At 40.3% G+C, this 16,154-nt stretch overlaps 1 protein-coding gene across 4 annotated transcripts in view; it reads right to left on the bottom strand.

Annotated features, from left to right (window-relative positions):
• The window catches only part of CACNA2D3 (calcium voltage-gated channel auxiliary subunit alpha2delta 3), a 497,583-nt gene that overhangs the window by 299,517 nt on the left and 181,912 nt on the right, over positions 1-16,154 (bottom strand). For all 4 annotated transcript variants that reach the window (XR_014561264.1, XM_083726996.1, XM_083726997.1 and 1 more), the window contains exon 5: positions 4,610-4,772. Coding sequence is in view for 3 of the 4 variants with exons in the window: in XM_083726996.1 (XP_083583122.1) it covers positions 4,610-4,772 (163 nt within the window). In the remaining variant the exon portion in view is untranslated. The remainder of the gene's footprint in view (positions 1-4,609; positions 4,773-16,154) is intronic.

Below are 16,154 nucleotides of genomic sequence, written 5' to 3'. Positions count from 1 at the left end.
CCTGATGAGAACTCTTCAGATGTATGGTGTAAATATATTTATTTCATTTAGCCCATCCCCGGAGCTCAGCCACTTTGTCCCTGGTGTGGGGACTGTGGCTGAAAAATCCACAGCAGTGAACTGTGAACAAGCAGGCTATCAATTTAAACAATGGAGCAGTTTTGCAGGAACGCAGGCTTGGAGGGAAGCTATTATAAATAATGGTGCCTCAAAGAAAATAGCTCTGTGGAATACAAATAAAAATCTATTCCTGCTTGCGAAAAGATTAGATCACTTGTTGAAAGAAAGCTGGTGCTGGAAAACATCAATACATGGTGCACTCAATTTACATTATAGGCCATTTCTACAAAGTGCTGCTGGTATCTCCCCACCAGTATCTCCCCAACATGTAACTAATGCCTAGAATCAGGGCTACCGCACATCCCACTCACCTCTTTTACCAAACAAGATAAGCCAGGATGGGGCAGAGTTGCAGAGAGACACAGTGCCTTTTGGTTGTCTATTGCATTTTCTCATCCCCTTTGTTTTTATGCTTTTTGTCAATGAACTGAACATACTGTACCAAACAGATCATATGAAATAGCCACAATGAGATTTGAAATAGCCACACGATCTTTTTGTTTTACTTGCTAAGGTCAACGTTTGATTCCAAAATTACAACATGGGGGCACAGATGTGGGTTTATTTAGAAATATATCACTCTTAGGCACAACCACCTTGAGTCTTAGCTTCCAATTTCGTTGCAGAATATTTTTGGCTCAATAAACCTATTTCTGTGCACCTGGAGGCTTCCTAACCTTTTCTTTCATGGATTTTGTGGCTTCCCATTCCTCCCCTCTGTTTATGCTTGCGACATCATCAGGTCTGCCTCACGAACCCCATGAGAGTATAATACTATTATAAAAATCTTGCATAAATGAAATTACTTAGCTGGGGGTGGGGTCCCTTGCCTAAGATACAAGGTACAATCGCTATTCCAAGTCGCACACAATCTAACAGCAAACTTAATTTACTGTTTCATAGATGAAGAGAAGTACAAGGTTGCATGCTGCTATATCCATTTTCAAAAATCTGGTGTCCAGCATACAGGTATTTTCAGCTCCATGGTGCATAAAGGCTTATCAGCCATGAAAGCTAACAAATTAAACACAGCGGTGACAGGTGAAATTTTATTTCAGGTCTTCACTACTAGGCAGGAAGATAGATGTATATATATATAGACTACAATCAATATGCATCATTCAAGGGATGAAAAATTTCTAGTTATAATATCTTAGAAAATAGGTAATCTTAGCTTGACAGTCACTTGGAAAGAGCTGCTAGGGAAGTATGACTGAATGATATTCATAGCTCCTTTTAAGTGGCAAATTGAAAAAACCCTACTTCATCAAAAGTGGCTGTGGTTCATCACATTGCAATATATTTTTGAGAAGGCTCTATACACTCAGAAGAACTTCTTCTCCAAGGCAATCAGAGCATTGATTACAGTTTGCATTTATCAACTTTCAGCAAATCAACTCATAGTGTGCAGGGGAGCCAGAGAAAGCCATGAGATGGGGTTACGCCCCCCCCCCCCCAACGTGGCCTTCTCTCCCTCTCACTGGGCCATAAAGATTAAGAGACCTTTTAAGTTCACTTTCAAAAATCAAAGTTTGGAGTCTGCCATCACCATAACTGCTGAGCTGGGAGAAGCAAATGACAAAATCAAACTACAAATGCATGTCCCACAGAGATCTGAACTGGGGGTGGGGGGAATCCAGTCTTTGTACAGTTTCTTTTTTAAAAAAAGCCAATTAGTTAAGAACACATAACATAACAAAATAATACGATACAACCCCATCTGTTTCACTATACTATGTACGTGACCCCTGTTGCTATCTTAGCTGTTTAAAAAAGAAAAAACCCAAGAAACAAAATTGCCATCCTGAATAGGAAATCAGTAGCAGGTAAAAAAGTCATTTACCCAAACTAAATTATCCGTGGGCAAGATACCTGCAGCTGCATTCCTTTTAACTCCTGCCCGATGTATGATGCTGAAATCCCCAGAGACCAGTCCCCACTCCTATGCTTACGCTTTGCACTTGAAGCCAAACTACCATTCCCCTCAATGGAAGCTGTCCTTCTCACATTAGTAGCAGATTCAGGGGGGGAAATCTGGACTAGGACTGCAGTGGCTGTAGGATTAGAAAATATCTACCCCAACACCAGTGTTCTGATTCTGTTCAGCCCCACCATACCATTAAATAGTCATCTGTACAATGGCCCATCTACTCCAGCATCCTGTTCTCACAGTGGCCAACCAGAGGCCCATGGAAAGCCCATTAGCAGAACCTGGGTGCAACAGTTATCTCCTGTATGATTCCCAGTACAGTGGTACCTATGGATGCAAACGGGATCCGTTCCGGAGCCCCGTTTGCATCCTGAAGCGAACGCACCCCGCGTCTGCATGGGTTGCGATTCGCCACTTCCACGCATGACATCATTTTGAGTGTCTGCGCATGCACGAGCGTCGAAATCCAGAAGTAACACGCTCCATTACATCCAGGTCGCTGCAGAGCGCAACAAGAAAATGTTCAACCTGAAGCTACTTCAACCTGAGGTATGACTGTAACTGATATTCAGAGGCCTTTGACAGTGAAGGTAGAACATATCCATAATGGCTGGTAGGTGTAGGTAGCCTTATCCTCTGTAAATTTGACTAATCCTCAAGGCAGGTGCTTGAGACAGGCCTCAGTTGAAGAAGGGAGGAGGGGGCTATGGCAACCCTTTGCTGCTTCTGCTGCATGCCCTGCAGCGTGGATTGTTCCAAAGTTGTTGTGGGGGAGAGGAGCCCAGTGCAGAGGTATCATAGTGATAATGGTGATAATAATGAGCATGACTAAGTTAGGGCCATTAACCTCTATGGGTTTACTCAGAGCAAAATCTAATTGAATGCCACGCTAAATATCGGCAACTGTGAAGGACAACAAATTCAGCTCTGTGACAACCAGCTGCTTAGCCCATCCAAAGTGTACATTGAAAAGTGAAAGACCTGTGTTGCTATTAAGCAAACTGCACAACCGCTTCTGAGGAAACATCTAGCCATGATATCGCTAGATTGCCAATGACATCGCTTTGGGCCTGCACAGTCATTTTGTTTGGGAGGAGAACTGCCTCTCACATTCCTCCCCATTCCACCCAGCAACGAGAGCAAGTGTCAAGTGAACATGAATTAACTGAGTATAACTCAGACTCTCCCAAAGCACCTGATCTGTCCTCAGAATACAGAGCAACGTTAACCAGGTGTCTAGAAATACTGTGTTCCACTAAAGGCAGTATAACTCAGCTCCTCCATTACTTTATCTCCACAGGGAAAGGGACACACATACAGCCAAAGCTCAAACTGGGTCAAGCGCTCTCCCCAGAATGTAATAACTGAATAGGCCCTCAGGATTGCTCCGAGGATTGTTGGGATGATAAATGAAGTAAGAATTGTTAATGTGCTATAGAAACCAAACGTTAATATTTTCCCTTAAACTTTTGTTCCAACACTGGTTTTGTTTCCAGATTAGCAGACAGATGGATTACAGAGTGGGGAAACAAAAGATCCCGACTTTTTCTTTTTCTTTTCTTTTGGAGAGTTGCATTCCTGTATCTGACAGAACGGTACCAGCAAAACTGGTCCATTTAAAATGTCATATAGATACATAACTTGTCACTTTATACGGTGTGAAGGAGTATCATTCGCTGCAATATAATGATTGGAAATTAGTCAAGTTTTCTCAATGTCTTTCTTCACATGATTGAATTTCCCGTCCTACATTTTGTGCGATCCATATGTTTTGATATAAAAACTTGATAGCACAGCTTCAAATTTTCGGCAACATATTGTTTGCTTTATATTTGTCAGTTGAGCTGAAGTAAAACATATCCCCCGCTGACAGGAATGCCTGAAAATATTCACGGACTTTACCATCTCTCAAGGAAAAAACCCTCAATAATTCTGGTAACACGGATAAATCTTTTCCTGCGTTTTCTAGAAACTCACTGCAGTACAAAGGGATTGGGGGGCAGCTTCAGAAATAAAAATGCACCAAAAGTATACAACAATATCTAGCTTTGGTGATAGAGCAGCACTCAGAAGTCACCACTTAAAACAGAATCTGATTATTTCCCCCTTATTTGAAACAGGATTGAGAAATGTACCGTATTTTTTCCCTCCTAAAAAGTAAGGGGAAATGTGTGTGCATCTTATGGAGCGAATGCAGGCTGCACAGCTATCACAGAAGCCAGAACAGCAAGAGGGATTGCTGCTTTCACTGCGCAGCGATCCCTCTTGCTGTTCTGGCTTCTGAGATTCAGAATATTTTTTTTCTTGTTTTCCTCCGCCCAAAACTAGGTGCGTCTTGTGGTCTGGTGCATTTTATAGAGCAAAAAATACCGTACTTTCTCATGAATTGCTTTATATTTATTTATTTTGATTTTCTACAAAGATGGTGGACTTTAATATATGGGTTCCCAGAAGCTTCTTTTAGCGTTGCTTAAACGCTCACAATGACTAGCTTTATCAAACTACTTTCTTGTGTGAAGAAGCAGCTTTAATGTCAGACAATGGAGTACTTCCACTTACCTTTGTTGTACATGTTGGTTGGCACTTGGACATCACTCAGGGTAACATTCACAGGCAAGTTATTAAAATGGTCATTTGGTTCTAGGATGAATTCCTTCCCCAGCTCTAAGAAGTTCCCATCTTCATCCCGCTCATTAATGAGGACAGCATTGAAATATTCATACTGAAAAAAGAAATCCAGTAATGACATTACCAAAACCGCACTCTTAAATACTTAAAACATGTTTATGCACTGCTTCAGTATTCATTACGTCCTATGATATACAATATTTGGATGAGAATGTAAGAAGGACCCTTGTGGATTAGACCAGCTAGCTGAGCACTCCATTTCCTAACAGAGCCCAATAAGGTTCTTCTTGGGAAGCCCACTAGCAGCACACAAAGACAATAAACCTCTTGCATCATTGGCCCCCAAAAGTATAATGCTTATGATCGGAGGGATGGGGGGGTGTTTGCATATAAACCTCATGACTTGCAGCCACCAACTCCTTTCTGTGCCACAGTTTTACCTAATGGCTATGTCCCAATCATATTTATTACATCATGTGTTGAACATACAGCCCATAGCCAAGCCAAGTGTTTCACAATTACATCAGAACAAATGATTGCTGCAGGCCAACAACAACCAGGTATAGACTGACTCTGTGAGCTCAATATTTAATGTTCAATCCACAACTGCACATAAAGATGGCACCTAGTTGAATGTGGGTGCCAAAGGAACAACACACAACCTGCTCAGCATCAGTACAACAAACACATCCATCTTTATATTTAAACCTAAGTTGTATTGAATAACAATTTTTGAAGTCTAAGCATTCGTTCTTTCAATGATTGGCCCGGCAATTATTTTTAGCCAAATGAGTTGCATTTGTGGTGTAATTACTTTCCTCTTTACTATTGATATGGCATTTGAAGGAGAAAGATTTGCAGATTTCTGGATAGGCTTTAGCCTTTCTTCAGACATTAAATAAAAGATAAGCAAAAGCAATTTAGATAAAAAAATATTGATTATTTTTGTGTGTGACCTAGGTCAAACAAGAATTCTATCAAATTCTATACAGAGCAAACTCACCTCTTGGTTATCTTTCACTCATAGGGAATTTTTTAAAAGTGAAAGTAAAATAATGAAGAAAATATAACGTTAGAAGACGTGTTAACTGTTTTTGTTACTATACTATTGTTTCAATTTTGTATTATTATTTGATAATCTTTCACAATAGAAAAATTAGCCAACTATAACCGATTCAACTATAATTCTGTTTAGTACTATTAGCATAAATTACTCTGGTTTCTCTTCAGATCGTAGAAATCTTTCACCTTTACTAATGAGGAGCATAATAATAATAATAATAATTATACCCCGCCCATCTGGGGGTTTTCACCTTTCACCTGGCACAGTAACCAGGTGGGAAGACCCTCACGTCAAAATGCAATACGGGTAGTAGTTGTAGATTGTGATAGCATCTACAATACCCACGAAATACACAATTATTATTCTTTTTTTAAAAAACCACACATTCTACACAGGATTGTAGTGTTGACTCCAGGAGAGGCCTATTCCCAAGAAGCCACTGTAGAGGTAGCATGGGAGTATGGAGTGCCAAGGAAGCGAGACACACAGTCTCCAAGGAGCAGGTAGCAGACACTACTGCCGCTGAAGGCTGGATCTGCTGCCCCTGTGGATCCTGCCACCCTTCCTCGTGGGTGGGCCGGCCCTGATTGAGGGTGTCTTGCCTAAAGGCCCTCCAAAACCAGGAGCCAATACTATTCTTGTATCATTCTACTGTTTCAACCATTTTGTGATGTTGTGTAGTTGTTGTTGTTGTTGTTTTCGCACTTTTTAAAAACTGTATTTTATTTTTTGGTGTAACCTACCCCAGCAACACTTGAGCATTTGTCACTGCAAGTGTGTGATATAAACTGAATGAATGGATGCTAAATGAATGAATATTAAGCAAAGTATTTCACTTAATAAATAAAATGAAGCCACTTTCCTGCTTTTCAAATCCAATACTTCGCGTCCTGTAGATGTATAATAATGAATAGCATTTTTTTTATCTCTAGCTCTCTGTGGCAACCACTGAAATATATGTACACAGTGATCTTTCTCATTCTTAATATCCTCCCCTAGCTAATCATACACGGCCCCTGTAACATTTCCTCTTCTTACACACTTGAATTATCTCTCATTTGCCAAGCTGAGTAGCACTGTCACTTCATGTGGCCAGAATACTATATTGTTTTAAGATTGGGGAATTATGACAGGAGAGAGTTTAATGGAGCCAGACATGCTGCTGGAGCCTCCCTTAATCACTTGTGGCAAAGTTTCCAGGTAATTTTGTGGGGGGAGCAGAGGGGAGCTAGGGAGATTTCTGGTAATTAAACTAGATAAGCTGGATTTTCCTTTATTCTAAAAGGGTGCATGACTTTCCCTCCCCCAGCTGAGGATGATGTAACCTCAGTGTCTGTGAATGGAAACAACAAAAATATTTCTAACCCACCCTTCATTATGACTGATCTCAGAACAAGTTACAGATTAAAATCCATCCAAATTCAACAATCACAATGGGGGGGGGGATCCACTTAATAACAAGACCAGATAAAGTGAATATATTACAACCGAATCCTTAAAATACAGATACTTAAAGCACAGAGTGGGCTACAACCAAAAGCTAATGACCTGCAAATGCCCAAAGAAACAAAGAGGTTTTCGCTTGGTGCATAAATAAGAAAATAATACATGCCAAGTGTATCACTAATGAGAGGATGTTTCACAACTGAGGTGCTACCACCCAGAAGGCCTTTTACCATGTCATCATACAGCCAATAGGGGGACAATTAAGAAAGGCTTCCTCTGAAGCTCTTGGTACAGGCAGAGGTGGTCCTTCGGGTATAAGGTCCCAGGTTGTTCAGGCTCATTACTAGCACCTTGAAAATGGCCTTAAAGCATACTGGCACCTAATGTTAAGTCTTTCAGAAATGGTATTATATCATTCTGGCCAGCTGAACCACTTAAATCACTAGCAGTCACTTTATGCACTAATTTGCAGAAAGTGTGATTAACCAAAACAAGTTTCTGCCTTCCCTCAAAAAGCCTCATTATCTGCATTTGGAGGAAGTCTATGATGCCTACACCATTTGCTGAGAGGGGAGAGGCTCAGGTGCCAATCCACCTACTCACTCTCCTTTTCTCTGTTCCTCCCCCCGCAACACACCTGAAGGTGGGTACAGAGGGCAACCCAGTATGAAAGAGAAGACCCAGCCACCCTGCACCCTATAATATTTGGGAATTGCCTCTCTCTGGAGACTTGATGTGAGGCAGTAGATCTGGGGTGTTTGAGCCATGTTTCCACCTATGTTCAGTCCGTATACTTGTAATATACACATCTAACACATAATACATATTAACACACATTACAAAATGTCAATATGCTTCTTGTGACCTTCATCCAAAAGGGAACAGTCCTGCATATGCACTGTGTCCCTGGAGCTTCTCAATGCCTAGAGACATCTGGCATAACAGAACTTCCACCTGAGTGCAGAACTTTGGGTAAAGCACTACTACTAAAGGAGTAGAGATACCTGCTCAGTTGTATCATTTTACTCATGCACATTTATTTGCTTTTCCTTTGCTATATAATAGCATCCAAACCATATTTTGATGTTTACAGGAGGGAAGTCTGCACAATATTACTGTACTTGCATTCAACTTGGCATTGATCCATTAGCAATCTTTTCCCAAGAACCACTTTTCTATTTATTGTGTAATCGTTTTTATTATCATCTTATCTTTCAAGATAACAACTCTCTCTCTCTCTCCCCCTCTCTCTCTCTCTCTCTCTCTCTGTCTTTCCCTCCCCATCCTGCCAGGCTTATATAAATATTCAGGTGCTGAACTCCATCCAGCCTCTTTCAACATTCTTCTTTCGGAGATAGTGACTACTGACACAATAGGTGGAATGTCACACTGGAAAATTTTATTACTTGGTTGACTTTCCTCTCCCTCCTCCTTTGACTCCCCATTCCTGCCACAAAGTCATGCTTCATATGCACACATGTTCTCTTTATTGCCCATTTCCTGGGTGCCTAACACCTTGTTTCACATACTCCCCCCCCCCCTTGCTCTCTCACACAGAGGAAAAGAGCAGCGCAAGCAAGTTGGAAGGGAAACGTCATAGCTAAAGGAGAAGAAAAGTTAACGTATCCAGTCTCCTATCTCCTTGGCTAGAGTGTATGCTAATAACAGAACTTGTGAGGTGGTTCAGGATGGGGGTGAGTTTGCCCCCCCTTATTATTATTTTTCCTCACCAGGGTGTAATTAGTATCCTCAGCCAGAAACAGACTACATTCACTAATGCTTATACGATAACGCTGGGAAAATCCCTAGTGGAGAGATTAAGGAAAGCTTTTTTTTTTAGACAGAAGTCATGTTGTACAGCATTTTCTCTTGTGAACATCTGCAATTGATTTTGAGAAGGAAAGTGTGTGTGACAACTGAAAGGTGGTAGAAGGAAAATTAAAAATAAAAATTGGGTTTTTAAAAAATGCAAAGTGAATCTATCTGGCTCTCTGACACCACATTTGAGATAATGCCCCAGGGAAAGGTGCTAAAAGCCATATTTGCTGACAACACAGATACTCGGAGCAGCTAAGCTCTAAGAGAAAATGACTTCAATTCAATCTTGTCAATAGAGGTCAGCCTGCAATACAACCTTAACAAGGTGATTCCAGAGACAGCACAGTACGTTGTGTCTAAAACATATTAGCCTAATAAACAACAAAATGATTGTTTACATTGGGACAACCCCAAGACAGACGGTGACATGAACACAAAGTGAGATCAATTTAAAGGACCTAGAGAGAATAACAATAAGAAAATATTGGAATGTAACCTAATAGCAAAAGTACTTAATAATTAGCATTTATATGGTGCATTTCAAAGGTTCAAAGCAATTCGTATATATTACAGTAATGAATCAACAATTCAGCGTCACAGCTATTATTATTTCCTTATTGTGCATGAGAGAGGGAGAGGGAGTGGCTTATAAAAGGTACTTAGTGAGTTCATAGCTGAAATACAGAGGCAGCCATGGTTGGACACCTGCCAAGACCCAAGCCTGAGAAGAGGACCTACTGCAGACCAACGCAGACCCCATGGACCTCTTGCCATTGCCCCCTACTCACCCACTCTGTCTTCCTGGCATGCAAGGAGAGCAACAGCAAGCAATGGATTGAGCAGCTGCCCCTTTGTGCTCACTCATCTGACTTGTGAATAGTGGTGGTGACTGGGAACAGATGCAGAGGGAGAGCATGGTTGATCATCGTGCTCAATGGCTGACCGAGGGAGGGATCTATTGAATTCCCAACCAGATCTCCTAAAAAAAAATCCCATACTGACTACTGGTGAGATTAGTGTTGAACCAGTGGCATGATGGCTTGCACTTCTTATTCCTACACTGGAGCAGCCTTTAATAACAAGTAGAAGTCATCTAGCAAAAAAATTAGTGTTGATATTCTATTGCACTTGTGCAACCAACCAAAACCTTCTTGTACATGAGTACTACTTACATAGTTCACACAACATTTCCCTTGTGTGATGACAGTCAGATGAGGGAGGTAATTCTTCTGAAGTGGGGCACCTCTGATCATAATGCTGCTATACAAATGTATGGTATGAACACACTTGGAATAGCATGTACAGTTCTGGTCACTTCACTTCACAAAGGATACTGTAGTGCTGGAAAATATTCAGAAAAGGGCTACCAAAATGATCAAGGGGTGGTGCAACTCCTCTTTAAGGTTAGAATAGGGTGCACTGGATTGTTGCATTACATTCTATGTGGGGCTTCCCTTGTGCTTGACCCGGAAACTACAGTTAGTGCAGAACACTGCAGCATGGGTGTTGACAGGAGTGAGACCCTGCCAGCATATAACACTTCTACTCAGAGATCTGCACTGGTTGCTGATTCGTTACCGGGCCTACTTCCAGGTGTTCCTTTTAGTATATAAAGCCCCTAACGGCTTGGGACTAGTTTACTCATAGAATCATCTTACCCCATAGATGTCAACTTGACCACTTGGACCTCTGGACAGCGTTCAAAACTCAAATTGTTCTAGGCATGTTTTGCGACATTTCCTTAATGTGGGCAATTTTTAATCTCTGGGAGTAGTACTGCGACTAAGGTTTCAGATTAAACTGCCACTGCTGGAACAAAAGGAGGACCTTTTTCTGCCTCCCCACTTCCAGCCACTCTCTGAGGACTAGAGAAGGGACCCTCATAAGAATATTAAGGCGAAGTATGGCTTTGTTTTTTTGCAATCTTCAGAAGAGGACTAGTCTATGTGGAAACTGAAGAGAAGATTTTAGCTGCAGTTCATTCATTTTCAGCTTCGTAAGGTAAAGGTACCCCTTGACCATTAAGTCCAGTTGCGGATGACTCTGGGGTTGTGCGCTCATCTCACTCTATAGGCCAAGGGAGCTAGCGTTTTTCCGGAGACAGCTTCCAGGTCATGTGGCCAACATGACTAAGCCGCTTCTGGCGAACCAGAGCAGCACACAGAAACGCCGTTTACCTTCCCACCAGAGCAGTACCTATTTATCTACTTGCACTTGACGTGCTTTTGAACTGCTAGGTTGGCAGGAGCAGGGACTGAACAACAGGAGCTCACCTTGTCTTGGGGATTTGAACTGCCGACCTACCGATCAGCAAGCCTTAGGCTCTGTGGTTTAGACCACAACGCCACCCGCGTCCCTTTTTCAGCTTTGTATTCTTGTTATAAAAAAGCAGCCTAGACATTCATTTGCAGCGTCCATAACCTAGGTGCCATTATCTCCTAGCTTTCATATCTCAGTTTCTAACACTGCCTGCGGAAATTGCACTGCTACTGGTGCCACATAATACTCATTCCACCTTGTGGTGGCACCTCCATTTTGGAACTCCCTACCTGTTGGCTTTACTCTTTTTGACACCTGCTTAAAACTATATTTTTATGCAAGCCTATCGAGACACACTGATGTCAGCATATAGTAGATTCCACAAGCTCCTGCATCAAACCACATCGGGTCTCCACACTGACTTATTACGAAGTAGATGAATTTTCCTCTGTGATGTGCAGCCTTGAATTGCAGTTCCTGCTGTTCTTCTAGAACACCCCTCCAGCTTTGTTTGATATTAGACAACATAATTAAGCAACGCTTAAAATCATCTAATGCAGCAATTGGTGAATCTTAAGTCTTACCATTCCAAACCAGTTTCTTCAAACTGTATACAAACAGCTGAGAAAGATGGGTGAAAGGCTATAAAATTACTGAATGCATTTCTAAGTAAAGTGAAAGAGATTCTGAACTGAACATGTACAAATCCTCTGCAGATTATTTATTGCTCTCCCATGTAATGTAGCAATCAGGTCAGCTAAACCTGCAGTCAGAATAACAAGGCCACAATGATGACTTAATTTTTTTAAGTTTTTTTAAAAGCACATCTGTCTAGAGCCAAAGAGTTTTGAAAAAGTAAAACAAATGCATCTGTCTTAGTCATAAAATCTCATTTTGACACAGAATTACTTAAAGAAAAGGAAGAAGAAAGGTAATGAGGCTGTCATGCTATACAAACTTACTTGAGAGCAAATTTGGTGGAATTTTGAACAGATATGCATAGGATCTGTTTCCATTCTTATACAGGTCTGTACTATACTGTAGTATTGCTGTTAAATGATATCCAGTAAAAATCTATAAACAACTCACTAAATACCTGTAAAGATTCATATGGATGCTGCCCATATTATTATTGTCAGGGTAACATCAGAACTTATTAATAGTATAGTGTGCAGAAGTGCTGATTTACTCTTAAAAACCTTCTTACTGAGATTCAGCATCTGCATACAATAAATTGGGTAGTTCTCTATGGGGGGGGAGAGAGAGAGAGAAATCAGCTCCAGTTTGATTCATAATTGCATTTGTACATTCTCTATATATAATAAAAATGCAATAATGTCACCATGCAGCCCCTATCAGAGGATTGTTGGGCCACATCGCAATCATGAAGAGGAGTAGGGAAACAAACCCTCCACCAGCAACAAAGAGGAAACAAGTTTTAAAGAAGACTGCTGCCACTGCCAATGACCTGTCCTCAAAAAAAACTCTTTAGAGACACACACCCAATAAGTGAAATGGTCCCCTACTCAGGGGGAGCTGAATTTCACCTAAATATGGGTGAATTTCACCTAAATCCTAAAATTATTGCTGAAAGTCACCTTTGAATTACTTTTTTAAAAATACAGATGAGCAGCAACAGCTTCAATAGCAATTAATAGCTCAGAAATATAAAATTATGTACAATATTTTATTATACTTTATTTTATAAAGAGATATCCCAGAGTAACATTTTCACAGTAACCCTTTGGCTATTTAGTTAAATTCCTTGTTAGGTATACTGTGAACAATTTCTAGTTGCTACATTAATCTGAAATACCTGTGAAACAATTTACTGGTATGATTACTGAGCCATAGACATGTCACTCAAATCCAAGTACATTCAGAATTATGATTAGATTGTCAAAGTTTAAAATAGTATTAAATCAGCCAGCTTCCTAATTTAACCCCCCCCCCCCCCAGATTAACAGTATTCATTGTCTAACATCAATTTGTATGACGTTGTCATCTACAGTGGTACCTCTGGTTACGTACTTAATTCGTTCCGAAGGTCCGTACTTAACCTGAAACTGTTCTTAACCTGAAGCACCACTTTAGCTTATGGGGCCTCCTGCTGCTGCCGCGCCACCGGAGCACAATTTCTGTTCTCATCCTGAAGCAAAGTTCTTAACCTGATGTACTATTTCTGGGTTAGTGGAGTTTTTAACCTGAAGCGTGTGTAACCTGAAACGTCTGTAACCTGGGGTACCACTGTATTTAAATCGAAACTAGATCATGCTTCTGGCTATGAAGTTCTGTTCTGAAAACAGTGCAGTTGATGAATTGCATTTGCTTTATTTACTGCCTACGATGAAAACTGGTTTGATTCCATTAAGAGTTTCAAACTCCAAGAAAACAATCCAGAAACAGAGATACTTGAAGTATATCTAAAATGTTGTGCTTTGAAGGAAATATATTTGCGTATTATCATTATTATCATTTATCATACTGAGTACAAGACTGGAAACGAACGTCTCACAAATGGAAGTCACAATTCAGAGCATATATTATTTCTCATTTTAAAAATAAATAAAAGTGTAACACTACATACTTTTTGGTTTATGACTGGATTTTTATTTCACCACCATCCAAACAGCTCAGGACAGGTCACAACAATACAAAGACTAAAAGGTTTGCTCTCTCCCCCACACTCTTTCCTTCTCTCCTTACATGTGTCTATGTGCATGAGTACAGTATCAATGCAGAGCTATAAAACCTAATAAAAGCCATTTTTATATACTTCATGAAATTTATTTACCGCTTGATTGTGAATATAAAGACCACAAAGCAACATACAAAAAGAAGATAATAAAATCATTAGTAAAAGCAACTATTTAAAACACGGGGGTGGGGAAAATCAACTTTAACCTAAAAACAGATCCAAACACACATCAGCTTTCTTTATATCTGGGTTGGCTTGCCTAATCAAAAATGTTTTTAGGAGGTGCCTTAGAAAGCATAGTGAAGGTACCTGTGTGATGTCAATAGGCAGAAAGTTCAAAAGTATAGGTGCTGCCACCCTAAGAGCCAGTGTGGTGTAGTGGTTAAGAGCGGTAGTCTCGTAATCTGGGGAACCGGGTTCGTGTCTCCGCTCCTCCACATGCAGCTGCTGGGTGACCTTGGGCTAGTCACACTTCTCTGAAGTCTATCAGCCCCACTCACCTCACAGAGTGTTTGTTGTGGGGGAGGAAGGGAAAGGAGAATGTTAGCCGCTTTGAGACTTCTTAAAGGGAGTGAAAGGCGGGATATCAAATCCAAACTCTTCTTCTTCTTCTAAGAGACCATGGATCAAAGAGGTTCAATGCACATATGTTGGGTAAGGTAAATGGGTATGAAGCTCTTAAGGGCAGAAGTATTAAATGCATGTTTCTGGAAACGTTAAAATAGCATAGTTTTAAAAAGAATTAGGGGGAAAGACTTAGAAATCCCAAACCTACGATATATCTGGCAATGAATTTGGAGAAATGCTTTTATCAATCTAATAGCAACAAATTTTGAGGGGAAATCTGCTTAAAACATGTCATCTATGGTATTTAAATTGAATGTGATTTACAATCTGAGTAACCATTGCTGCTGGCATTGTAAGAAAGTCTGTGCAGGGGTTTATTATTATTATTATTATTATTATTATTATTATTATTATTATTACTATTATTATTTAAAAAACACACCAACAATGGTGAAAAGATAAAAATGATACTTGAAAATTGTTCTATTCTATATCAAACTGATTAAAGGATATAAAAGGACCAAAGATCCATTGTATGTGTTATTAAAGTATTCCTACATGGCTATAGAAGAAATTGGCATGGAAGTGGTACTGATTATTTTGACAGCTCCAAAAATAGTCATTGATTCTTATTGAAAGAAGCATCCCCCTCCACCTTTATCAAAGAAGTTTTACAGAATACTATCTGGAAGGGCATATTTTGCAAAACAAGCTTGCACAAAAGAACAAAAATCATATTTCTTTAGAATAACAATTTTCAAGGTGGTGTTAGCCCTGTGCACTCTTTTCTTTGACATAACAAAGACAGACATAAACCCTCTCCAAGTCAGCCAGGTGTGCATCCCAAGCAACTACAATTTCCTCTCCTCTCCAGGAATCTTCACATTGTTGGAGGTTGTGCCCCTTTGTACGTTAAAGGGTCCTTTCAAACGAGTTAATTGGGATTGGATGGGAAAGCATTTCCTATGACCTAATTCAATCTTCCATCCCAGGACGTTTCAATCTTTGAAAGGGATGGACCTTCTAATGATAGCTGAAAGGATGCTGGAGGGAGATACTGGGTTGAAATATGCATAACATTAGGCACACATCCCACAGTTTCACCCTCCACTATCCCATGTAGCATGGGGAATGGGGTTTATCCCCTTTCAATGTGTTGTATCAAAGGATCCGGGGATAGTCATGCCAGACCCAAATTTGAGCACTACGTCTACTGTATTTATTGCTTTATGATTCCCCCCACTTCCTCGAAGGAGTGATGGATGGGGTATAAGTAATAAATTATTATATTAAATTATTATATGTATATCCATCTTCTCCTGCAAGCTGACCTATGTTGAGATTCCAACCAGTGTTGTGGAATAGTTGATGTCAGGTTTTGTAGCTTAAAGAACACGGAATTTGTTGCAGCCTTCATACACACACATTTCCTTTCCTTTCTTTCTAAGACACCCAACCCACAACACAAATACAAATACACAAATGTTACTCCTCCCTTCCCTTTCCGCATTTCCCATCTGTGCTTTCATTTGGGGCCATGATGTACAAAAATGGCATGGTTGTTTCGTACTGCTCTGAGTTTGTACACTGCTTTGAAGAGTCCAATTTTCAACTCACTACCAGGA

Source organism: Podarcis gaigeae, assembly GCF_964106915.1.
Source record: "Podarcis gaigeae genome assembly, chromosome: 2".
Taxonomy (NCBI): domain Eukaryota; kingdom Metazoa; phylum Chordata; class Lepidosauria; order Squamata; family Lacertidae; genus Podarcis; species Podarcis gaigeae.
Note: the sequence above shows the minus strand (reverse complement) of the source record. Positions and strands in the feature narration are given on the sequence as shown.